Here is a 26,633-nt window from a genome sequence, read left to right as displayed (position 1 = left end):
GGGACGAAAGTAACACACAGGTGGGTTAAAAGTAACACAACAATATAAGCTAGATTTATTTTCTGTTACTCTTATTTTTATTAAGTATACCTGACTATGACCTTGTTAATATGTAACTGCAAACATATTCTGTCTTTTATTTTTGTAAAAAAAATATTAAATTACATATTTATATTTTTATTTTAAATTTAAGTTTCATCAAATGTCTCAAAACCCGACTGTACAAACTTTATTTTTTTATTTTTTTATTTCAGTGTATTTTTATAAAACATTTTTTCAACAGAATGAACAATATAATAATTAAATTACATTGGCATAATATAAATTCTAAACATAATGTAACAGTAGGCCTATTCATGTTTCCATCCAGTTGTTTTTATGCATAAATTCAAAATGTGCATTAAAACATCTGGAAACACTGCAAATTCATAGCTGGGGGTGTAAAAGCTAAGGTATGGCTAAAACCTAAATATAACTAAGGTAAATGCGAGGTAAGAGCTGCCCAGATGTTCCTCTATGTCCAGAAACGCTCTCTCATAAACATCTGGATAAAACCAGACCACTGTTTGTCTTTCTGACCCTCACTCAGACATTCTTTTGGTATAATATGACATAAACATTTTAATAAATGATGCAAGAGACAGAAATTCACAGAATAGCATGTACCGGAACAAAATAAATACTTCTTGTCACTGTATCGGGACAAAAGTAACAACTGTTACTTTCGTCCCGACAGGGACTCCTGGCATTTAAACCTGATTTACTTTTATACTAAAAAACTTTGATAATGCAAACTTTAGGATGTGTTAAAGCACTAAATAACCTGTAGATTGATCATTACTGTGACACATGAAACAAAAAAAACAACACAACTAATTTAAAAAAATTAGCGCTTCCATAATTTACTTTTTGTACTCGAAAATAGTTTTACCGACCTAACTGCGGAAAATGATGAGGAAATCACGTGATATTTCTCAGCTCCATCAAGGATTGAATGCTGAATATACCGTCATAGCTGGGAATGCAAATGCAGTAATAGGCTCTGAGAAAATCGCTTTGTTACTTTCGTCCCACGTTACTTTCGACCCCGCTCTCCCCTAAATGTATGTAAATAATAAGGATAAGACATATTTCTGCCTCTAATAACCCAATGGCTATTCTTCCACTGTTTTTCCTATTGGATTATTTTCCTTCCTATTTCATATGTATATATTCTTATATGCTTAATGAGCTATATGTCCTAGTGCAAGAAAGATGGAGTGCAATTTTGAGACCGGCTCAGTAAATACATGGCAATGTGAGATTGAGTACTGAAATCCTGTAAAGTCAGTCAGGAAGAAAATGTGTATTACAATCATTACATTAATTTGCAGGCAGATCAAAAATATGCTTTTGAGGTGTTTTACATTGAGTTGATCAGCGAGTCTTTAGCAAGAACTGCCATACAATCAGACACACCAGAGATCTTTTCATCTTTAAAAAATAAGATGCTCTTAAGAAAGTGAACAAACTGTTTTGAATTTAACTTCTTACTTAGAAAGAAGAATCTGACCCCTGATTCTTATTAATGTCATATACAGTATACAAAATATAGATATGAGACCAATTAATTTCACATTCTTGATTTTGTTTTTTACAGTGTTCTTTAAATTTTACATTTAAATGTCCTGAAATATCACCTATCATTCACATTCATATCTTGTCTAATAAGATCAAAGACTTTCCTTCCCTTCGTCTGAATATCATCTCAATCTCTTGAGCTGATGTTTGTTCAGACTCTCAGCCTTACAAGGAGTGCAGCATATTTTTTTTCATGTATGCTCACTGTTATCTCTTTTTCAGGAACAAATAAATATAAATGATCCCAGATATTAAAATATAGCGGAATTTCTGAATACTCTTCTTGTTAGTTTCTGCTTGCGTGGGAGCTCAGTCAGTTACTTCACTGCTCCAGCAAACAGGATTGAGGCATCATGTGAGCCTAGGAGTTTATGATGTGAATAAAGGGCCAGCTATTGTTTTTCATATAAAATACTCTTTCTTGCTCTCATCCATGGCGTCCTGCAGGGCAGGGTCTCCACGCAGAGCAGCGTCTGCTGTCTCTGCGAACTCTGTGCCCTTGGCTTCATTGGTATGATATGTGCCCTTGTGCTTGTACATATATCTCAGAATGACGGCCAGGAGGAGGATCAGGACCAGAACTACCACAGCAATGACAACTAGAACACACAGACACAGAGAAAGACGGAATATATTAGGAGATAGCCCATGGGATGCAGCTATTAGGTGAGACTGAACGACTACACTGTTTGGAGTTCAGTGGCTGTATGGGTTTTTGTCAGTGGTCGATACAGATAAGGATTTTAAAAGGATTTTTTGGGGGTTTGTTTGTTTGTTTATTTTTGTATTAGTCAACAACATGACACAAAAGTTGAACTTAATGTTAAAATAACTACAATTAATATATAAAAATAATATATAATAGATAAAAGCTATATAGACATGTTTAAAAAAGCAAACAAACAACAAAATGACTAAAACTTTAACTAAAATAAAAATTTAAGCAGAAAAAAATGGAAGTAATTTTAAAACTAAGTCAAAATATTGATAAAAACTCTGATAATGGGATAGAAAAAGGCATTCGCCCGGTTAGCCAATTATGTTTAAATAGTCAAATGTTGGCTGATTAATTAGTCTATGCCTTGGTCCATAACTAGTTTTTGTCATTTTATTGTCGACCCCACTTATCTTTAGCTATATTCAAGTGGGAATTTAATGATTTGATTTAAATCATGTCCAACAACTATATTAAAGCGAGAGGACAGGGAGATGCAATAACAAGAACCCTGCTGAGGTTTACTGATTCCAATTACTTCAGTGCATGAGAACAAACCCACACACTGATTATTCATGTGTAAATGAGCTAAAGTGAGACCACTGTGGTACTTTTTTTCTTTTTTTGCTCAGCCAAAGATCTTTTGAGGCCAGGAAACATCTTGCGTAATAATTACCTCTCATTTGTACAGAAATCTTCCAAGCCTCTCTGACCATCATCAAAGTGCTAACTACACACTCTGGAGGCAAAAAGCATTTTTCACCACTGACAGCCATGCACTTTGAATAAGTAACATATGTCATTATCATATAGAAGATATTCCACCAGTGCCCAGTTTTGTTCTGGAGAGTTTTAAATGGACTTGATATTTAGAAATTAAAATGCATATATCCCTCTGCTTAATGCCTTTATATCGCTGTTTAGAATGGCTGTTAGTGAAAGGTTTTGGACCGTCCGTGTTCCTGTTTTGCAATCTATTACAGAATTTTTCTTTGACTCCAGGCTAAACAGTCACATGACATTTACAGGTCAGGTGACTAGCTAAAAAACAGTTGTGCCTAGACCTAAACCTCTAAACCCTAAATCGTATACTTAAGTAGATCACAGAAACCATTGATAGCAATGGTCTCTAAGAACAATCTAGGCTTTACAATGCTCTCATGAAATGCAGCCCTGACAAAAGTCATTTTTAAAGGGTCAAATTAGGTAGAAATATTGACTTAGGACAAAATATGCACAGTTTTACATTGTAGGTGAGATTAAGGCATGTTAGATATGTGAAAGTCTGTGAGCTGTTACACTTACCTGCAACTATGGCTTCAAAATATGGTCCCTCTAAAGACAAGAAGAAAATATTTTAATGAAGCAATATTGGTTGTGCTATATGACAAACTGAGTTTTTTTTTTTATATATATATATATATAAGAATGGTCATATCACATATCATTTTGTCCATTTTGTAATACAGTGCCAGTTCTAGTATTGTTGCTATGAGCCTCTGTTTATTTTAAGCAAGAATGTATTTATATTTGATCAAATTTAAGATGTTATCAAAGTTATCTCTGTTAGATTTCTTCAAAATGAGTGCTAAAACGTTGTGAAGATAAATGTTTTTTTTTAGCAGTGCTGCAGTGCCGCCATGCAACTCTACAACACGATCCTTCCCGCCTCACTGATCCTTTTCACAAAACACGTATTGTTGACCTTCTTTCTATGTTTTAATAAAACACGTGAATCTTTCATGATGCTTTGTTTTTATAGACATCTGTCTCCCCTGTCATATTGAGACTCATTCTCTCCGTCACCATGGGGACAAAAAGCTCGTTAAAGAAAGTGATTGAAGATAATCATGAATTATTGCAAAGGCAACATCTGCAGCCTTGCCTTGACTTTCACTGAATGACAGGTCAAACAAATTAAACATGTTGCTTTCAAAAAGGAGATGGATCTAGTGAGACCCCAAAACTATTTTTAAACATAAAGGATCATGCAGGTTTGACCAAGCAGATGCCCCAAAACATGAACAAATTAAGCTCCCTCATCAGTGTCTAATAACCTGTTACATTGTGATTAAAAGCTCATTGTGATACGGTGTTAACAGCGTGATTATATTTGGAGTAATCAAGGAGACACGGAAAATTCAGATTTGGTTAATGTGAAAGGTATGAAGGTGTGTTTGCATGTATAACATCCTCTCATGTGATATTTAATATCGCCTTATGAGTTCAATAATTAGTTCTCTAGAAAAGGTATAGTTATAAAAAAAATTAAAAAAGGAAAGACAACAAAAAAGACAGAGGCTCTCAGCCAGTGAATTATTTATAAATCAATCAAGTGCTTCCAGCTCCACCAAGGTTTTCTCTCCGCAGCATCTTTCCTCATAACTTCATAAAAACTAGGAAGACTATTGATGAAATATATCTCTTTAATAGAGTAGGGTCTCTGTCATACCCTTTTTTTTATTTTTCAATGATCCATTTCACTCAGATGTACTTCGCAGCACTAAAAAAAGATCTGTCGTTCACTACTTCCATTACATCAGAACACTGACAATTAAATGTTTAAATAGGCCTATGTTTAAAATCATATACAGTAACATGAGTTGTATGAGCAACCAATACAAGCTGATTTTATCATCACGTGACCAGCTAAATTCTATTCATTTTCTTAGTATTCCCCCTGTTATTGGAAACGTTCCTATTGTCATAAATGCAAATGCAAGATTTCTATATTAACATTGGTAATTGAAAACATTTGCTTCTGTAATGCACATCACTAGACCAAGGACAAGCAACATGAACAGAAAAATGACCTAGTGCAACTTAGTGCAAGAATGCAGACATGTGCTTTAGCTGTTAGGACGGTTGAGAAAGTTGAAACATTCAAAAGGGGCTAAACACTGTTGTTTTCATATCTCACAGGTCACATTTCCATTAAGTGAATAGAGAGGCAAATCTATTTAGGACTAAAATCTGGAGTGTGGAATTTCTGCACCACTGGCTTCCCCAAACTGAATTGCAAAAATAATGGTCTTGCCACAACTCACTATTCATAGTTTTCAGTCACATGACTGGCTCAAAGACCTGGCGGGCATAACAATTAATTAATTCGCCATAGGGGGCTTTATTCACCCCCCCCCCTCCCCGGAGCCGTGTAAGGGACGTTTTATTACAGATTTGCACACTTTATTTCACGTCTTCTGAACACTTGACAACAAACAACCGCTTACTCCCATTGAAAGTCTTTCCAAGAGCAAGGAATAATATTTAATATAACTAAAATCAGATTATTCTGAAAGAAGAAAGTCACATACACCTAGGATGCTTCGAGGGTGAGTAGAAGTTGGACAAATTTTCATTCTCGGGTGAAGTAACCCTTTAAGCCTGATACAAAAGATCTTTCTAGTCACACTTAGTGAAGAGCCACAGCACCCCAGGATGGATTAAATCTCTGCTATATCTGCCATGCAAACACGAGGGAGTCCGTCTCCTCGTTAGTGAAATCTGCCAGCCGCTGTGACATGGAGGAGGACATCTGTGCTGCGTGGCCAGATCTGAAGAACAGCTTCTTTTTTTTCTAACCCTTTTTTTTACAGCCTGCCATAAAAGCCGATGGGTTGGGCCTGAAAGATGATGAGGGCCAAAGGCATTCCACCCTCTCTGTCTCTTCTGCCACACAGACCCAGGGCAGAGCAGATCCAGCAGCAAGACATTTGCTTTGATCACCTTCCCGGAAATGGAGCTAATCTTGCCCATAGCCAGCTTTTGAAGCGCTCTGGTAATTGTCTCCCAATAGGATGGGCAGCAAAACCAAGAGCCAGAATGAATTCCACTCCCTTCAGTTCTTGGATGGGAAACGCATTAAGCTGATAACTTTCCAGCTTGAATTAATGCAAATTTCTCATTGTTTCTCTGCCCAGCGTCCAAACTGTACATCTGTCCAAATTTCCACAAATTGGACAACTGAACATTTCATTCCTGGGGACAACCAATGATCTGGCTCTCATCCGTTAGCCTCACACTTATTGGATAACTAGGTTAAAAGTAGTCCTTAATAGTCTACTTCTAGACATGCAATGTACTAGAAATTGTTTTATTCCCAAAGAACTTTATCAGACTTTTAAGACACCAAAACTACCACTTCCTCTTGTAATCCAGAATCTATAAGTTTGCATACTGATTCTGCCGCTCCTTTTAATTTCACTAAATGTGCCACAAAAGGCCCATCGCCTCCCCAAGCAGGCTCTATAGTACATTGTCAAAACTGCAGGAAGAGAGATTGTTGTTTCATCTCTGAAGTGATAGAGTCAGGGCAGGCTTTCATGTTTCATGTAGAGAATTAACAGCTCTGATGTCTGTCAGGAAAGCACTCGACTGTGGCCAACTGCCTGCACCAAACTAACAGCCACTAAACGCCTCACTAAACTTGCTTTTAGACACTCCTTTCCTCTAACTCTCTTTGTCTCTCTCTCACTCATATATATATATATTTATATATATATATATATATATATATATTGTGGCAGGAGGAGCACAAGACAGACAGGGAGTGCTACCATCCTCAACCTCTCCGGGCGGTCCTCCCTCTCGCAGCGCGCCGGAACAGGGACAGAGAAACCGGGTTTTAGTGACAGCCTCAACCAACCACAGGGTAAAATGACCATAACAGAGAAGTCACTTACCCCTTTTGTGGCTGGGAGGCTGTCCCTGGTTTTCCTCCGTCCCAGTCCGGGTTCTCACGAACGTTTGCAAGCGAGAGGGAGTGACGTCACCAGATGTTTCCCAACTGCGCTGTCTAGGCTCCGCCTTGCCCGCATTCTTTACCACTGTGGCGGGAGGAGCACTAGACAGACACAGTGGGCGTAGCGTCAGGCCTCGGAGAGGCTTTTATTAACAGAAAAATCAAATAAAATAGGGAATAAAGGTGGCCAAAGGGGAAGAGTGTCCAAAATAAACAGGGAATCTGGTGTCCTCGTCGTGCTGTTGGGTTTGTGTGGGTCGGGCAGTGTTCATGGAGGAAGGGTCCAGGTAAGGGGCGGAGTCCGGCGGCTGCACGCACTCCCCTCTTCAATCCGGGGCCCGAGGGGCGGCGGCTTCCTCTAGCGGCCGCATCACTCTCGTTGGCAGGGGATGGACGGCCCGGCATCCTGGCCCGACGGCCGTGTAAACGGGTGCGGTTCCCATCCGGATCGCGGGTCCGGCAGCTCACATCTCTGGTAGCGCGGGAGTCCCTCAACGCACCCTTCCTGGACCCACGAGGACACCAGTGTGCATGCACGGGAAAGAGACCAGTCTCCCGAGGAGAGGCGCGTTGGGCTTTTAAACAGCGGCGGTGATGAGGCTTCATTTCTTTCAGGTGTGCCCCATCACACGCCGCCAGCCCTGACTCGACCAGCGCCGCTCCTCTCACACACCCACTCCAGTCGGGAGCCTGGTGAAGGGCGGCAATTTAGGACGGGGTGCCGGTGACAATCAGGGAGGAGGCAGCTATATATATATATATATATATATATATATATATATATATATATATATATATATATATATATATATATATATATATATATATATATATATATCTGACAGAGATATTAAAAGATATAACAGAGATTTATATTTTCAGTGAGAATCAATCCATGAATGGCTCTCTTATAGTTGCCAGTGAATATGATAGTAAAATATATTTTTAAATTGAACAAATTACACACTTCAGCTTTAAACCAACTGGTTGTAAAATGTAAGCCCAAATCCCACTATGTGAAGAAGCATTAAAAGCTAAGCAGCTTCCCCTTAAATTACCCATTGCCAGTGAGGACATTTACAGTAGATTATAACCTGAGGGAGCTGCAGAGAAGCCTTAGCCTATAATGAACCTCTAACAAACCATACAAATGCTCAGTCCTAGTTAATCAACATATTTTAATTAGATATATTGTTCTGTGGTGCAGAAGTCACAGTGAGGAAGAATAAGGCCACCACATAGGTGAAAGTCTATGACGTATCCTGCAAAAATTCCTAATGGATTTTACACTGTTTTACACATTTTCTGCTCCTCAGAGGAGGTAAGAATGAGAATTCATTCCCACAGTCCTTTATGCAAGGTTGTTCAGTTGAGTCCAGTGGGAATGTTACACATACAGCTTACTGAGCACAGATTAGGCAGCCATTAGGACAGCACAGGGGCAAGCATATATCACACAAGAGCTCAATGATGATTATAACCCTAAATTCATAACTGTTCTGGGCTAAGATGGAGGAGACAGAATGAGAAAACCACATCTCTGTCCATTCCTAACAGAAAAATGAGCTGAGAACAGAAGACAGGGAAGGAAAACTAATGGAATGAGATTTCAGTATGACTTAGAGGAAGATAGGGGGTGGGAAGCATGCTGAAAACTTGTGTTTTTACATTGAGGAGGGGAGAGAGGGAAAGATTTCTGTTATTGAGCTGGGCAGTCTCATAAGGGAACTGGTGCTGTAGAAAATTTGATCCTGCCCAACCTCAACACAGCCCCGTTGAAATTCTCAACTCTCTTGAGGATTATATAACAACAAACAGTATAACACAAATATATCATATTGGTATAGTTTTTAAACCCTGTAACCCCACCCCTTAACCATATCGCATAATGCCCTTTTCACAACAAGAACAATAACTACAGTGGATATAGAAAAGCATCACCCCCCCCCCCCACACTTAAAATAATCAAATTTTGTTGCTTTCAGCCTGAAATCAAGACAGACTCTTTTTGTTTTATCCAACATGTCGAAAAAATAAAATCACCACCAAAAAGGATCACCACCCTCCTAAAAATGGCTTGTAAACTCAATCAGGTGTAGCTAATCACCTTCTTACACAAACTTATCACCTTGGTACACAAAGCTATTTGACGTTTTACTGTAATCAGTTGTGGTCATTTTGATCAGCTCAGCATGAAAATTAATTTCCTGGAGCATTTCAGTCCTTGGTAGTGCAACTGAAGCAAACAATCAACTATGGGAGGCAAGACACTTTAAACAAATCTCTGGGATAAAGTTGTTGACAGGCACATGTCGAGATGGATACAAAAAAATGTCAAAGGCTTCATAAATGCCTAGAAGCACAGTGAAGTATGTTATTAAGAAGTGGAAGGTATTTGGTACAACCCAGACCACCCCTGTATCAGGACGTTGCTTCAAACTGGATTAAAGAGCCAGAAGAAAACTGGTCAGAGAGGTGACAAGAGATCTTCAGCAACTCTGAAGGAGATGCAGGACTTTATGACAAAAAGTCATAAATGGTCATTGTGTGCATGTGACAATAATATCACAAATTCTCCACAAATGTGGCTTGTATGGGAGGGTTGCAAGAAAAAAGCCACTCCTCAAGAAAGGCCTCATGCAGACATGACCGAGCTTTGCCTAAAACACACCTTGAAGATTCTGAGGCAGATAAGACTAAAATTGAAATATTTGGCCTCGACATCAAACAATATGTCTTGCGGAAATCCAATTTAGCTCACCATCCAAATGTTGGTCATATCCTGTTATGTGATGTTTCTCTGCAGCAGGGACAGGAGAACTTGTCATGATAAAAGGAAAAATGGATGTGGCAAAATGTTGAGAAAAAATTGTTGCCCTCTGCCAGAAAGTTGTCAAAGGGATAATGTTTTATCTTCCAACATGACAAGAATGACCCAAAGCACACTGAGCACACAGTGTTTGAAGGAGAAAGAGGTGAATGTCCTTGCAGGGCCTTATAGTCCACAAACGCTCACCATCAAATTTAACTGAACTTGAGCAGTTCTGCAAAGAATAGTGGGCAAATACTGCAAAGTCCAGAGAGACAGAAACTAAAGGTGGTTCAACAAAATACTGACATTGTGATCCTTTTTCCAAGTCACTGATTCAGTTTTTTTTTTATTTTTCAGACATGTTGGTTTTATACCTTTCACTTGGATTTTAAAAGTTGCACTGAGTAAATACGGTACAGCCGGCTAAAAAAAAAACTGTGTCCATCTTCATTTCAGGCCGCAAAGCAACAACGTGATTATTTTAATTATGTGATTTCTATACTCAGTATATAAAGATAAATATAACAATAACTACATTAACATCCATCAATTGGTCTGTTTGTTATAAGTGTGTGCTGCAGTTTCGTCATCTGCTTTATATGACCAAGCTTTTTAAAGTTGGATGGATTCTGATCAGCTGGAATTTTTTTCAACTACAAAATAACGATTATTACAACTTTAGAGATACAGTAAGTATTATTGTAGCCTTTTGTGTGAACGAGAATTGGTATATAAAAATACAAAACAAACAAACAAAAAAAGGCTTCTGAAGTCATTCTGCAAAATGTCTTTCTGCAACATTCATTGCATTCGTAAAGAAACTCATAGGGGTTTTGAAATGACCAAAACAAGGTGAACACAGCAGAAGAGTTACATATGAATGACATTTGTATATTACACAAGAGTTATAGTGGTGCATTTCCTTGTATGGAAATGCAAACTGCAATAAAATGTTGTTGTTTTTTATGTTTTTAAAAGAAGCCTCTTCAGCTCACCAATGCAGCTTTTATTTATTAAAACTACAGTAGAATACAGAAATATTGTGAAATTTGATTACAATTTTAAATAACCTGATTTTTTATTTAAATACATTTTTAAAATGTAATTTATTCCTGTGATGCCAAAGCTGAATTTTCAGCCGTCATTCCTCAAGTCTTCAGCGTTCCTTCAGAAAACATTCTAATATGCTGACTTTGCTTACATCTTATTATCATCACTATTGAAATTAATTGGTGGAGGTCAAATAAAAAGGTCATAATGAGTGAAATAATATTTTATAACACCTTTTTTTTTTTTTTTAAATAAAATGATTAAATTGCATATATTGTAGTGACAGCGACAGTTAAGCGTTTACATACTATTCCATCAAAACCCAAAACAGTTTGATTTTAATGTTTGTAGGTACAGTGTGCACTAGATTCATGAAAGAGTGCTGGTTTGAAAGTGGGTCCACCCCAACAGCTGTGCAACTAAAAACACGGGAAGCTCACTCTTCCACACCATTACACAGCCACACATCTCTCTTTACTTCTGTAACACTCTCACTTCCTTTCCATAAACTCTTGTCTGTAAATGACCAGAAACAGTCATTTATATTGTACACCAACATCTAGAAATATCATTACAGTTTTTCATTGTGCTAGCATGTCTGTATTTTTACTCTGGTCATAACAGGTCGTTTGGCTTTGTCAGTGTCTCAAAACTCTTGACTCTTAACCCTTACATAAGCTGGTGTGAATCGCCCTTGAGAAACTACACGGACATCAAAGCGCGAATCCAACATATTCTTTTGAGCAGCGACACAATGAATCTGAATGGCCTCTGCTGCCTGGATGGCTTCATTCTTCATCTGGATATGCCTCACAATGGCATGTGCCATAATCAAAGCAGTATAATTATTATTATGATATTCATTTCTATAGACGACACTTGCCATTGAGAAGGTCAGTCTATCATCTTTGGGGCTAGGACATCTAATCTTTGCGAGTGGCGAAAGTTTGAGAAATAGATTGAGAATCGCAGAAAAATATGTAAGAGAAGGAAATTGCAAATGACCCTGAGGTCACTTGGCCACAGATACAGTTATTCAGTGGCCCAGAAATCAGATTGTGTTGCTGAGGGGGAGGAAAAATCAAATTGAGAAAAAGGACTGGAGGCAACAGAGTGCACATCTATGAAGATAAGAGGAATGTGGAAATATCCACAGGGACCTAAACCTGAGAGTACATAAAGGGTTTTAAGTTTTCAGACTTTTCATTGCAAGTTTATAAGTACAGACATGACATTACCGTCTTCATCCGTCTGTCCTGGAGGTAAAGGATGAGCCGTTTCACACCACAAGCATCAGCAGAGAGTATAAGTGAAGCAGCAGCATAGCTGCAACAGCATAATTTTTCTGCCTCTCCTTCTCATAAAGAATTGCGAGGTAAAAAAAAAATGTTTAGGCTTATGGTTTGAGTGAAGTTGCCTTTTCTGGCTGCTCATAACACCTACTGTATATCCTCCCAAAAGATTTCTGTCAGTTGCAACATATCGTATAATTTTTTTTTTGGTCAAACTTAATACATATGTAATTGCGTCTATCCCCAATACAATCTTTAAACAGAAACCATAAGTCTATTATCAGCTCACTGGCTTCATTTTGCTAATGCTCTGAGGCTCATCATGACCACAGCGCTGAGTTCAAGCGCACTTGTTTGTGGGGCAAGTCATGAGATTCTGAATATGGTATACACACACACACACACACACACACACACACACACACACACACACACACACACACACTTACACACACACACACACACACACACACACACACACACACACACACACACACACACACACACACACACACACACTTACACTCACACACATTCAGTCCTGTGGGAGTCTTAGTTAAAGATTATTCCCCTCTCTCTGCTATTCTGCAACTGATTTCCTCAAACAATCTGGTGTTTCTCTCCATCTCTCTCTTTCCTTCATGGCCTGAGGTCACATCTGCCTGGGATTTGAGGCTCAAGTGGTAACCGTTCATATCTCCCCCTACCATATGTCATGCATCTCGCCTCGAAAGAATACCTCTCCCTCTCTTCTCTCCACCACACTCTCAGATTCCATCAATCAAGCTGAGAGTCAGTGATTCTCTGGGAGAAAAAGCCTTCTCAATGATTTTACTAATGGGCATGTGGTCTCATGAGCCAGTCAAGTGACTGCAGGCACACTGAGGTTGATTATAGACAGCTGGTTGAGAACAATGCCTGTGTCCGTCAGTAGTAATATAAAGGGCCTGCTGCTGATTTTCCAACATTCCTGTGGACAGACAATACACATATCGCATACAGGAAACTGATAAATAATGCAGCAAAGATACAAACTCTTTTTAAGCTAGATTCTTAATACTGCTCAGTGTCTCTTGATCTCATTCTCATTCAAAAGACTCATAGTAACTGAAGAAAGCAGCTAAATGAACTCATTGCATCAGTGTCTACTTAAAGAAAAGAAAATATTTTCGCTGAAATACTTTTTTTGTCATGTTTTCACATTTTTCATGTCATTGTTTGTCAAATGAATTTATTCAAAGTGTAAATGGTTTAAACAGATTGTAGATGGCATTTATTAACATTTTCATTTAGAATACAACAACCTTGTTGTAGCCAATAAATCTATTTTGTTTTGGTTTTCGAGATTTCATATTTCAGTATTTTTTAATCAGGATCAGTTTTTTTAATGCTGAGTATAGAAATAGATAATTTATGTAATAGTGATGTAAAAAGATAAAAAAATTAAATGTGTGCAATTTTGTACACAGTTACAAAATTCCAAAGGCCATAAAAACTATAAAACCAATAACTAAAATCATCATGATTAAAAATTAAATAATTATTAAATATTACTGAATTAATGTTTTTCTTCTTATTACTATTAAACATTTGTACCTGATATAATGTAAGATAAAACACAGTCAGTGACTAGTTCAGTAACCTCTGCTGGTCCATTACAGCTACAAACACAGGTGCGCAGACTGCCCTTCATTTAAAAGTTCCCAGTTAAAAACAATGTCATGGTGTAAGTGCCAATGCAAGGTGAATGCACATGCAGCTGTTGTACTGTGGCGGGATACAGACCAACAAGCGTTTTGTTTGCTATGTTTTCCACCACATACTGGGGTCTTGGTTGAGAGGGCTTTCAGAACAGAAGATAAATCAACATTTTGGCTTACTGTTTTGTTGCTCTGAGGAACACATACACACACTTACTCAGTGTTTGTCCTGTAGCTGGAAAAAAATCTATAACCCCTCTGGTTACAACTTTGTTTCATCCTTCACCAAGAACAAAGCAAAGTATTGTCCTATTTCCTTTATTTGTTCTATCTCTTCTCATGCATTGGTTCTCCCTCGATTGTTTGAGCCATTTTACCTCTTTGAGATCTATTTAATCTCTACTTCAAAATGTTAAAAAGTAAAAACTTAATCTGTCACATCAGTAAGTCATCAGTTAGCATCAAGATTGTATTATCCTCATCCGTCTTTACACTCAGCTTATGCCCAACTTTTGAATGTTTATTTAAACTCAACACTATGCCAACACACAACAGGTGATGACCTGCTGGCTCCTTTGAAAACTGATCCTAAGACTGTGATCTAAAATACAACCTTGAAACTGGTTACCGATCTGTGCCATGACTTCATCTCAGTGCACACAGAATCTTTTTTTTTTTTTTTGAAAACAGAAAAGTATATCAAAAGATGTTGGGGATAGTGGCAAACAGCACTGTCATCACTTTGAGCTCAAACATTTTTCCTGAGGCTTTCATGAATCAAATTCTAATAGTCACTTTTTTTCAAAGTTTGTTTGTTTTTCAGTCTTTTCTGTTTTTTCAACTTTTTTTCAACTCAGTTTTCAAAATGTTAACAGACAGCATAGAATCAAATCAAATGACAGAAAGATGCAGAGTGAATTTCAAGTGCTATACAATATCTGTGAGGTTCAGTTTTTAAAACTTTCTTCTGAATGAATTGTCATTTAAAATATCACAACATACTGGGTATTTCCAGAAACATAAGAATGAATATTCAACCTTTGAAATGCCACCTATAAAAATGTATAAAGATTAATGGGGAATAATGAATGCCAGGAAATGCCAGCCTCAGATCTTGTTGCCTTTATCTGGAAGTTGAACCTGTAAAATTAGGTCCCTAATTTAATTTAGCTATGTATTAAGTGAAAAGTGAGTCGTGACATTTGCCAGGTATGGTAACCCATACTCTAAATTTGTGCTCTGTATTTAACCCATCCATGTACACACACAGAGCAGTGAGTAGTGAACACACACACACACACACACACACACACACACACGCACACACACACGCACACACACACACACACACTGTGAACACACACCCGGAGCAGCCATTTTTGCTCCATTGCCCGGGGAGCAGTTGGGGGATTGTTGCTTTGCTGAAGGGCACCTCAGTCGAGGTATTGAGGATGGAAGACAGCGCTGTACATTCACTCCCCCACCTACTCTCTAACCATTAGGCCACAGCTGCCCATTAATATTATTATTAGACATAATTATGTTAAATATGATTAAATATGTTAAACTGTAATTATAGGTTTACCACTATGTAACTTTTAATGGACTACAGCATTTTCTGATACACTTTATTCTGGTTTTAGGGCAATTTTTTTTTTTTACAGGGGATAAACAGGCATAATTACACAACCTCAATGATGTTGTGATGTCTTTTAACTTTAACATCCTGTGGGCCTGGACAATGCAATTCAAATTCTAGCTTATTTATTAGAAGGAAGGCTACATTTAAATGTTGGACCTTGTTCAGAACATTATTCATATGGATTATGATATATAATGTCATATGATATATAATTTTCAATAGCTTTTTGCATGTTTTCTCTCATCCCTTTTTTAGCATCAGGTATGTCTAGACACTAACACACCTCTTTTCTATGTAAATAAGCCTCAGTTTCACCTCATTCATAAAACTTGCCAGATCATAGTAGTCTGCTGCAAGCCCAACAACCCAAAACTGGCCTGTAAGATCAGAAATTTTACCTTAGAGTCAACTCAGCACTAATTTTTTGGGGGGTATGTTTGCATAATTATTTCAGGTGCTAATACAAAGAAAAAATCATGTGTAAACAAAGGACTCTATCAGCTTGTACAATTCATTCATGGTGAATTATTTGCAAAGTGTACTTATACTGATTTCTGTTGATTATCAAGAGCCTTGCTGTATTTTGAATATTATGTGCTTGTTATGCTGTGGGCTATGTTTTCACAGCTGGTTGTTCATGATCTAGTAAACATATTCCATATCTTACATTCAGAGTTGTACCACGCTGCCATCACCCACTGTCAAACAAAACTCTGGTATGCCAGCACTTAGAAACCTAGTACAACACAACAGTTTTGGGAACAACCAAAGGTCCACAAAATTGTTTGATATTTCAATTGTTTCACTATACTTTCTTGTGATACCACACATACTAATGATATTTACATACTGTACATGACAGACAGGAGCACATAACAGAGGTATTATTAATATACTGTTCAAATGTTGGGGTCAGTAAGATTTGGTCAATTTAGTGCATTGTTGAATGAAAATGTATATTTATACTTTTTTTCTATCCCTTTTTAAAGTATTCATAGATACATTCATTCAGCAATGCATTAAAAAAAAGTATCAGAATCAGAATCAGAATCAGAAAGAGCTTTATTGCCAAGTATGCTTGCGCATACAAGGAATTTGTTTTAGTGACATAAGCTTCCAGTAAACAGAGACAACAACACACAGACAAAAAAAAAAAAAAAAAAAAAAAAAAAAATTTACTGGAGATTTACAAATTGGCAAATAAATAAGTGTATAAACAATTGTGCTATAAATGATAATGGAATAGGATTGAGTGAGATGCGGGAATGTTCTAGGATGGAGGGGTAACAAATAAATATAAGGATATTGCACATTTTTGCATAAGTTTAAGTGGGAAACATTTAACTGTTCATGAGGTAGATTGCCTGGGGGAAGAAACTATTCTTGTGCCTTGCTGTTCTTGTATTTGCGGCTCTGAGGCGCCGGCCAGATGGCAAAAGTTCAAAGATGGGGTGACTTGGATGTGAGGGATCCAGAGTGATTTTCTGAGTCCTTTTCCTCACTCTGGATGTGTACAGTTCTTGGAGGGTGGGCAGGGGAGCACCAATAATCCTTTCAGCAGTCCGAACAGTTCTCTGTAGTCTTCTGATATCTGATTTTGTAGCTGAACCAAACCAGACAGTAATTGAAGTACACAGGACTGACTCAATGACGGCTGAGTAGAACTGTTTCAGCAGCTCCTGTGGCAGGTTAAACTTCCTCAGCTGGCGAAGGAAGTACAACCTTTGTTGGGCTTTTTTCACAATGGAGCCAATGTGATTGTCCCACTTCAGGTCCTGAGAGATGGTGGTTCCCAGGAATCTGAATGACTCCACTGCAGTCACAGTGCTGTTCATGATGGTGAGTGGGGAAAGTGCAGGGGGGTTTCTCCTAAAGTCCACAGTCATCTCCACTGTTTTGAGCGTGTTCAGCTCCAGGTTGATAAGACTGCACCAGACAGCCAGCTGCTCAACCTCCTGTCTGTAAGCAGACTCGACACCGTCCTGGATGAGGCCGATGACTGTAGTGTCGTCTGCAAACTTCAGGAGCTTGACAGAGGGGTCTTTAGAGGTGCAGTCGTTGGTGTACAGGGAGAAGAGCAGAGGGGAGAGAACACATCCCTGAGGGGCACCAGTGTTGGTGGAGCAGCTGTTTGACATGAATTTCCCCAGTCTCACTAACTGTTGCCTATCTGTCAGAAAGCTGGTGATCCACTGACAGATAGAGCTAGGGACAGAGAGCTGGGTCAGTTTGGTCTGGAGGGTTGTTGGGATGATGGTGTTGAAAGCCGAACTAAAGTCCACAAACAGGATCCTCACATAAGTCCCTGTTTTGTCCAGATGTTGCAGGATGAAGTGCAATGCCATGTTGATTGCATCATCCACGGACCTGTTTGCTCGGTACGCAAACTGCAGGGGGTCCAGTAAGGGTCCAGTGATGTCCTTCAGATAAGCCAGAACCAGTTTTTCAAACGACTTCATGACGACAGACGTTAGAGCCACAGGTCTGTAGTCGTTAAGTCCTGTTATCTTGGGTTTCTTTGGAATGGGGATTATGGTTGAGCGTTTGAAGCAGGAAGGCACTTCACACAACTCCAGAGATCTGTTGAAGATCTGTGAAAAGATGGGGGCCAGCTGGTCAGCACAGGTTTTCAGACAGGCTGGTGTAACGCCATCTGGGCCTGGTGCTTTTCTTCTTTTGTTTTTCTTGAAGACCTGGCGCACATCATCTTCACAGATTTGAAGAGCAGGAGGTATGGAGAGGGGGATTGCAGGAGGTGTTAATGGTTGTGTAGGGAGATGGTCAGAGTGGGTGTTTCAAATCTACAATAAAACTCATTCAGGTCGTTAGCAAGTCGTTGATTAGCCTCAGTGCAAGGGGATGGTGTCTTGTAGTTTGTGATGGCTCTCAGTCCTCTCCAAACTGAAGTAGAGTCGTTGGAAGTAAACTGGTCTTCCAACTTTTTAGCGTAGGTCTTTTTAGCCGCTCTAATCTCTTTGTTCAGTGTGTTCCTGGCCTGATTGTACAAGACCCTGTCCCCATTTCTGTAGGCATCCTCTTTGGCCTGACGAAGGTGTCTGAGTTTTACTGTAAACCATGGCTTATCATTGTTGAATGTTAAATAAGTCCTGGTAGGAATGCATATATCCTCACAGAAACTAATATAGGATGTTACGGTCTCTGTGAGTTCGTCCAGATCGGTGGTAGCAGCTTCAAAAACGCTCCAGTCTGTGATGTCAAAACAAGATTGTAAATCCTGCTCTGTATCGCTGGTCCATCTCTTCACAGTCTTTACTACAGGTTTAGCAGATTTAAGTTTCTGCTTGTAGGTCGGTATAAGATGAACCAGACAGTGATCAGAACGTCCCAAAGCTGCTCGTGGAACAGAGAGATATGCATCCTTTATTGTGGTGTAACAGTGATCCAGTATATTACTGTCTCTGGTGGGACAGGTAACATGCTGTCTGTATTTTGGCAGTTCACGGGAGAGATTGGCTTTATTAAAGTCCCCAAGAATGATTAAAACAGAGTCCGGGTGTTGTTGTTCTGTGTCTGTGATCTGATCAGCGAGTTTCTGTAAAGCCAGACTTACTTGCGCTTGAGGAGGGATGTAAACACTAACCAGAATGAACGAGTGAAACTCCCGCGGCGAATAGAATGGCTTGCAGTTGATAAACTGCGTTTCTAGATCAGGACAGCACATCTTCTTTAACACAGTTACATCTGTACACCACCGTTCATTGATGTAAAAGCATGTCCCGCCGCCGCGCGATTTCCCCGTTGATTCTGCTTCGCGGTCCGCTCTGAACAGCTGAAAGCCTGGCAGATGGAGTGCGCTGTCCGGTATGGCGTCATTCAGCCAGGTTTCCGTGAAACACAGAGCAGCAGAGTGAGAGAAATCCTTATTTGTCCGAGAGAGCAGAAGGAGTTCGTCCGTTTTGTTGGGTAGAGAGCGGAGATTTGCGAGATGGATGCTAGGCAACGGCATTCGAAATCCGCGCTTCCTGAGTCTGACGAGCGCTCCCGCTCGCTTTCCCCGTCTGCGCGTCTTGAAGCGCTTGATCAGCGCCGCTGCTCCTCCGATAACAATGTTCAGTAAAACGTCTGTATAATAGAAATCCGGAAAAATATCATGTGGTGTGTTCTGCCGAATGTTCAGCAGTTCATCCCTGGTGAAACTGATCGTGTTTGTTAAACAAAAAACAGGGAAAACGAACAAAAACAGTACAAACACTGGAGAGCCAAGCACTGAAGCAGCCATGTGCGGCGCCATCTTGGATCGTTTAATGGTTTCCACAAAAATAATAATCAGCACAACTGTTTTCAACACTGATAATTAGCAATGTTTCTTGAGCACCAAATGTGCTTATTTGAGTGATATCCAAAGGATCACGTGACACTGAAGACTGGAACAATGGGAATTCAGCTTTGACATAACATGTTAATTGGTCATTTGTTTATCTTAAAAGAGATGAATTTGAACATTTGTATACTCCTGATGAAGGTCGTGTGACCGAAACGTTGGTGTGATTAAAATTGTATTTTGCAAGTTAAGATAGTGTGCGGATTTCCTTATTATGTTGACACGACCCACCTGGTCTTAATTTTCTACGCACCTATCACTTACAGGTGTGCGATGGAGTTCGTATATATATACAGTACAGACCAAAAGTTTGGACACACCTTCTCATTCAAAGAGTTTTCTTTATTTTCATGACTATGAAAATTGTAGAGTCACACTGAAGGCATCAAGGGCTATTTGACCAAGAAGGAGAGTGGATGGGGTGCTGCGCCAGATGACCTGGCCTCCACAGTCACCGGACCTGAACCCAATTGAGATGGTTTAGGGGTGAGCTGGACCGCAGACAGAAGGCAAAAGGGCCAACAAGTGCTAAGCATCTCTCGGGAACTCCTTCAAGACTGTTGGAAGACCATTTCAGGTGACTACCTCTTGAAGCTCATCAAGAGAATGCCAAGAGTGTGCAAAGCAGTAATCAAAGCAAAAGGTGGCTACTTTGAAGAACATAGAATATGACATATTTTCAGTTGTTTCACACTTTTTTGTTATGTACTGTATATAATTCCATATATAATTCCACATGTGTTAATTCATAGTTTTGATGCCTTCAGTGTGAATCTACAATTTTCATAGTCATGAAAATGAAGAAAACTCTTTGAATGAGAAGGTGTGTCCAAACTTTTGGTCTGTACTGTATATACATATTGGATAATGTGCACTACACTCAAATATCATACCTTGCCAAAAATATCACACACACATAAAACACACATCCGATGCCACACATGCCATTGCCAACACACACAAACCACACATGCTTATTTTCTGTTCCACATGATGTGTGAAATTCAGAGCAGTCTACTCTTCTAAATGTCACCAATCCACATCTAAACACACCCATTTGATAACTTTGTTTTCACAGCTTGCGCAGACACTCATTCAGCACAAAACTACAAAATACTTACGAAAAGATATGGGTGGTGTTTCAGATTTACTTTCAGTAGAGTCTACGCTAGGTGCCTGTGCTGTGGAGTTGGCCATTACAGACATGTGAAGAAATATTTGGCGGTGAGATTGACGGGGACACCTGTGGGAGAGTGTTCTCAGGGACGATGAGATGTCTGTAGAAAAAGAGAGAGTTGCAATTGCTTCACTCCAGTGGGCTCTCAGGAAACAGGGTGAGGAAATAACAGGAGTGTCTTTAATGGTCCAAAATAAGGCACATGATCCAAATCCAATGTGAATACTGAAAAATATGTGCACTGGGTTTTCTAATGTTAACCATTATTTACAAAAGCTGCACTGCTTGTTTAGATTAACATTAAGACATTAATTAGCATGTTTATTTAGCAAGTTTTACTTTGGCTGATACTGACTAATTGTAGGTGATTTCAGATTAAATATCTCTATAACGTAACCAACACCTGACTCCCAAGCACAGTGTTTTAGACCATATAAAGAAACTGTGACAAGACGCCACATCTCTAGCCAGCAATGTCAATCTGAGGCTTGTGTGGCTTTCAAGCTATTTTATGAATCTATGTCATGAAGTTCCTACCAAATTTCTGAAAAAAGCTGTTTTATGACACAACTGGGGGTTCATAACTTCCTACTGGCATTTGACTAGATCAGAGGAGCATATTAAAATAATTTGAAGGGGAAAATCAGAGATGAATTTTAAAGTTGCTATTGTTATGTTTCATGTACATCACTGTAAATCAGCAAAGTTAATCTATGCTTTTTAAAGTGGATGCATAAACCTATCATCTTGCAGATGTCAGTGAGTCAGTGGTGGATACTGGCTCACCACCCCTACAATATACGTTCATTTAATCATTTAAACAGCTCTGTTAATATAGCAACTGAAATATTCAGAATGCAGTTGAACTGAATTGGGAGCTTATGAATCAGAATCAAATCAAATTAGGAAGTCATTGTCTTCACCCAGATGGTCAGCTCTAAATTATATGTTTAGGTGCTCTACTCAGCTGTAGATCTGCTGTAGATGTTGATGTCTACACAATATAGTGCTGTGTGACACATTCAGTTAAACTCCATTGGCCTTATTTAGCCTTTGTTGACTTTTCTGGCAGTTACTAAACAAAGGAAGAGGCCTTTAAAGACCCTGAGCCTTATCACTCACTGTGAAACAAAGGAAACATTCACACTATTTCCTTCAATCATCAGCACACAGAGTCCACACCCTGCACTTCCTTCCTGAACAGTATATAAAAGTATCATACACTGACATAAACATGTTTTTACAGTTTGTAATATTTCCAGGACACAAGGGCTGGAAACTTTTTGCAGTTTGGATGCTGTCATTTTTAAGAGATGGGTTTGACAAAGCCACTAATTTATAAACGTGTTTGACTGTGTCAATGTTTATGCCTGCAGCTGCAGGAGGAGCTCTCATAAATGTTATATGTGATGATGGAAAACAAGTTCTCCCTCTCACTCTCTAATTCAAGATCACTTTTATTTACTTCCCTCATCACGACTCGGTACAAATAAATACATTTTTAGCTTGTTTCCATTTTCAAATTTTTAGCTGTGCTCAAATATAAGCTTTGTGTATCAGCATGACTGGCTTTTACTCTAATATTTACGGTTGAAGCTTTTACACAAGCCCCAGGCAACGGGGCATACTAGTCCCTGCATGAGTAGCAAAGCAATTTCAATCTAACTGTTTAAAGGTCATTTCAGTATCACACGTCTTAGTCTCTACTAAAATATGTATTGACAAATTCAAGCACAAATTCAAAAGAAAACTGTTTTTTTATGATCTCAAAACCCTGAGATTAATTTAACTATCAATAGTGTCTACATATGATATTGGTGAGGAAAAAGCAGTCAACAGGTCCCCAACATATATGTGAAGGAGTCAAGACAATCCTGTTTGGCACCTCGTGAAATATATAAACATGTTTTGATTTTGGGTAATAATACTGATTGATTTATACAAAAATAAAAGGTTTAAAAAGATAATGACAATTATATCACATTTTATGTGATCTAAACCTGTAGGACTTTCTTTCTTCTGAGGAACATAAAATAAAAAAATATATATATTTAATTCTGATACATTTTTTTTCTTCATCCATACAACCAAAGTCAATGTTTTTTTCCCAAAATGTTTTCTAGTGTTTTTATAAAAGAATGTTTGGAATTTGGATTTGGAATTACAGGAGGTTTAGTAAATGATGACATAATTTTAATTTTTGTGCGAACTACCCTATAAGATAAATACTGTATAATTCAAAGAGTTGTCAAAGAGTCTACTATAAATAAACTAGGGAAAGATCTATTTTAATATTGTGAAATATACTTCTCAGTGTAGTATGTGTGCAGCTTAAATTAGCAGCGCAGATGTCACTTAAAACAGTTATTTACATTACAGTTATTTGCTGACCTGGCATGTTTCATCTCTGTCCCTCAACACCTTTAAACTACACACAACCCTCTGAAGGACCACACACTCTTTTAGATACAAATGAAAGTCACAGTTTTAAATATAAAGTAAACATTTATTCTGATGGGAGAAAAGTTGGAAAGATTTAAATAGTATAGAAAACCTCTTTGGCAATTAAAGAATAGTACTTGTTACTATAAAAAAAAAAAAAAAAAATTTTAACATTAATGTACCATGCTTTAATTTACATTTAAATCTACAAAGTAGCACAATTTATGACAGCAAGCTTTAAAGACAGAAGTAAATTCTAACTCACCAACTTTTCTTCAACAGTTCTGCAACAAGTTCTCCCACAGCCTGCAAGCTGTTCTGCTGTCCTTTTTCTAGGAACAGAAATACTTCCTCTGCTCAGACTGAGTTGTTGTTTCACTTTCTAACGGGATGGAAATATTATCATGAATTATATCAGAGGTCTGTGTTTAGATCCGTTAAATGTATAGTACGTGAACTTTCAGCCCACCCCACCCCTAACATTCTGTTTTACTGATAGATTGTTGTGAACGACCAATGGCTGGGCAGACTCCTCCTCCTGAATAAAGCACAAGCACACAGACTCCTCCTCTGGAATAACACACAGCTGTTGTCAGACTGAACTCAGGGGAAGGGGGAAGACAGCTTGGCCAAAGACAGACACAAACAGCAACAGTTATGCAAGGGAAATGGTGCAATTGTGAAATACTATATGCAGTTGTGAAATAACTAATTTAGGACTAAAACGAAATAGGACCATCCAAAAAAATAAAAAATAAATAAAAATAAAAATAAAATCCATACGCCATTGATTTGGCAAAACATAGATTTTAGGCCATGAGATTGTGTTGACCAATTTCTAAAATCCTTCTGCATGCCCAAATATTGTAATATTAAGCACGGATGCTGCTCTTCTATTTAATCAATACATTTGTCTACATGGAGCAACTGCAGTTTTGGTTGTCCAGCTATTGTATCAGCTCTAGAGAAGCCAGGCAAACAAAAGCAGTGGATAAAGGAATAGACTTCATGAATGCATCCATTCACACCTGCTCATGTTCATGCCTCGAAAAATAAGCTACAATTCATCAGACAGTGACTGTAGCACTAGCCATCTGTCCCTGAATCTGCATGCAGGTTTCCTTGTATGTGTGAATTCGGGTGTGTTATCCTGCACAGCCATTTAAAATTGTTCCATTTAAAATATTTAAAAAGCTGTTTGGTTCAGCAAATAATTTGTAGTAGAATATATATGTGCAAATGTGCAAATCTAATCTGTCCGAATATTTTTTCAACTTTTGAACACAATTGTGTTACATCTACCAGCAACTGAATTATGATACTCAGCCAAACTTGATTCTGGGTGTGCATCACGTTTCGCCTGTAAGTGTGTCTATTGATCACCGCCACCTATTTCACAGCAATGAACTCTTCATTTAGTCCTTTCATCTTGATTTGTTTCGGATTTTAATTTTAGAGGGGTCTTTATTTTTAATGATGGTATATACATCAGACTCTAACTTTAATGTACTTTGAATGAAGCAATTAAATTTAAACGTGATTATTTCAGCTAGTTAAACACGGTGTGACAATACATAATAAGGGCTTTAATTATTCATCAAACTGCAACACCTAGGACATGCCAAGTAGTTAGTTTAATTTAATGCTATTAAATTAAATATATAATATCCTACTGACCATACATTGAGGGTGTGGGATAAGCTCAAGATGCTGGGATAGGCTCAAGAACCTGGCAACACTGCAGAGGATAATGTGGTTTGCAAATAGATAGATATACAGGTGCATCTCAGTAAATTGGAATGTTGTGGAAAAGTTCATTTATTTCAGTAGTTCAACTCAAATTGTGAAACTGTATTAAATAAATTAAATGCACACAGACTGAAGTAGTTTAAGCCTTTGGTTTTTTTAATTGTGATGATTTTGGCGCACATTTAACAAAAACCCACCAATTCACGATCTCAACAAATTAGAATACTTCATAAGACCAAAAAAAAATAAAATAAAAAACATTTTAGTGAATTGTTGGCCTTCTGGAAAGTATGTAAATTTACTGTACATGTACTCAATACTTGGTAGGGGCTCATTTTGCTTTAATTACTGCCTCAGTTCAGCGTGATATGGAGGTGATCAGTTTGTGACACTGCTGAGGTGGTATGGAAGCCCAGGTTTCTTTGACAGGTTTTCTTTGGCCTTCAGTTCATCTGAATTTTTTGGTCTCTTGTTTCTCATTTTCCTCTTGACAATACCCCATAGATTCTATGAAATCAGCATATTCAAAAAGCTGGTCAGCAGACGGAAGTGAAGTGAAGAATGAAGTGCTCCAAAATTTCTTGGTAAACGGGTGCAGTGACTTTGGTTTTCAAAAAACACAATGGACCAACACCAGCAGATGACATTGCACCCCAAATCATCACAGACTGTGGAAACTTAACACTGGACTTCAAGCAGCTTGTGCTATGAGCTTCTCCAGCCTTCCTCCAGACTATAGGACCTTGGTTTCCAAATGAAATACATGTCACCATATTCTTATTTGTTGAGAGAGTGATTTGATGGGTTCTCTTACGAGAGTTCTCTTGTACTGCGTCTTAGCTAAGAGGCTACGTGAAAAGTCTCTTTTCACGAAATACTGAAGCAAAAAAATTATCCTTAATTTTGAATTTTTGTAAAGCGCATTTGCAGCAGTACACAGCCATAGGCGAGACGGCTCGCTCGCTCATTGGCTGCTCTGCAGCAAGTGCACAGCCTATCGAGCGCAGGCTGATGCAATATCAGACCAATTAGGACGCTTCGCGCCCATCACGCCACTTCCCGCCGAAACGGGTGTGGCCCAACCCTATAAAAGGAGCTCGAAAAGGCTGACTCACCTGATTTTTCATCTCTTCAGCTAAGCTCACGCATCGCTGGATCACGGAGGAAGCAAGCGCCGTCTGAGAAGCATATCGGCGGGACGAGCCATTCTGAAGCTGCTGGCCTTTGCCGCCTTCCACTGCCGTTCCTGCTGCGCTGTCCGGCGCCTATATCCTTTCAATTCTGTTATATCCAGCTGTTCTTTATGCGTGTGTGTGTGTTCGCCCTGCGACACACACTCGTAAAAGAGCTT

General features: G+C 38.7%; 1 protein-coding gene across 1 annotated transcript; it reads right to left on the bottom strand.

Moving 5' to 3' along the window:
* Window positions 1-1,672: 1,672 nt before the first annotated feature.
* On the bottom strand, window positions 1,673-24,034 carry LOC132152908 (glycophorin-C-like). Its single transcript, XM_059561888.1, has 4 exons — window positions 23,799-24,034; window positions 21,036-21,191; window positions 3,641-3,670; window positions 1,673-2,219 (listed from the first exon to the last, which is right to left on the bottom strand). The coding sequence occupies exons 2-4, from the start codon at window positions 21,118-21,120 to the stop codon at window positions 2,023-2,025; spliced, it is 312 nt and encodes a 103-aa protein (XP_059417871.1). The 5' UTR covers window positions 21,121-21,191; window positions 23,799-24,034; the 3' UTR covers window positions 1,673-2,022.
* Window positions 24,035-26,633: the final 2,599 nt, after the last annotated feature.

The sequence above is a fragment of the Carassius carassius genome, chromosome 11 (genome assembly GCF_963082965.1).
Source record: "Carassius carassius chromosome 11, fCarCar2.1, whole genome shotgun sequence".
Lineage (NCBI taxonomy): Eukaryota > Metazoa > Chordata > Actinopteri > Cypriniformes > Cyprinidae > Carassius > Carassius carassius.
This window is presented reverse-complemented; position numbering and strand designations above follow the sequence as displayed.

Bases quoted from the DNA above. Each gene is read 5' to 3' on its own strand.
- LOC132152908 (XM_059561888.1), bottom strand. From the start codon at position 21,120: ATGTCTGTAATGGCCAACTCCACAGCACAGGCACCTAGCGTAGACTCT. The intron at 3,671-21,035 runs GTAAGTATTTTG...TCTTGTCTTTAG, and splicing joins AACACCACCCATATCTTTTC to AGGGACCATATTTTGAAGCC. The intron at 2,220-3,640 runs GTAAGTGTAACA...TGTGTGTTCTAG, and splicing joins TTTTGAAGCCATAGTTGCAG to TTGTCATTGCTGTGGTAGTT.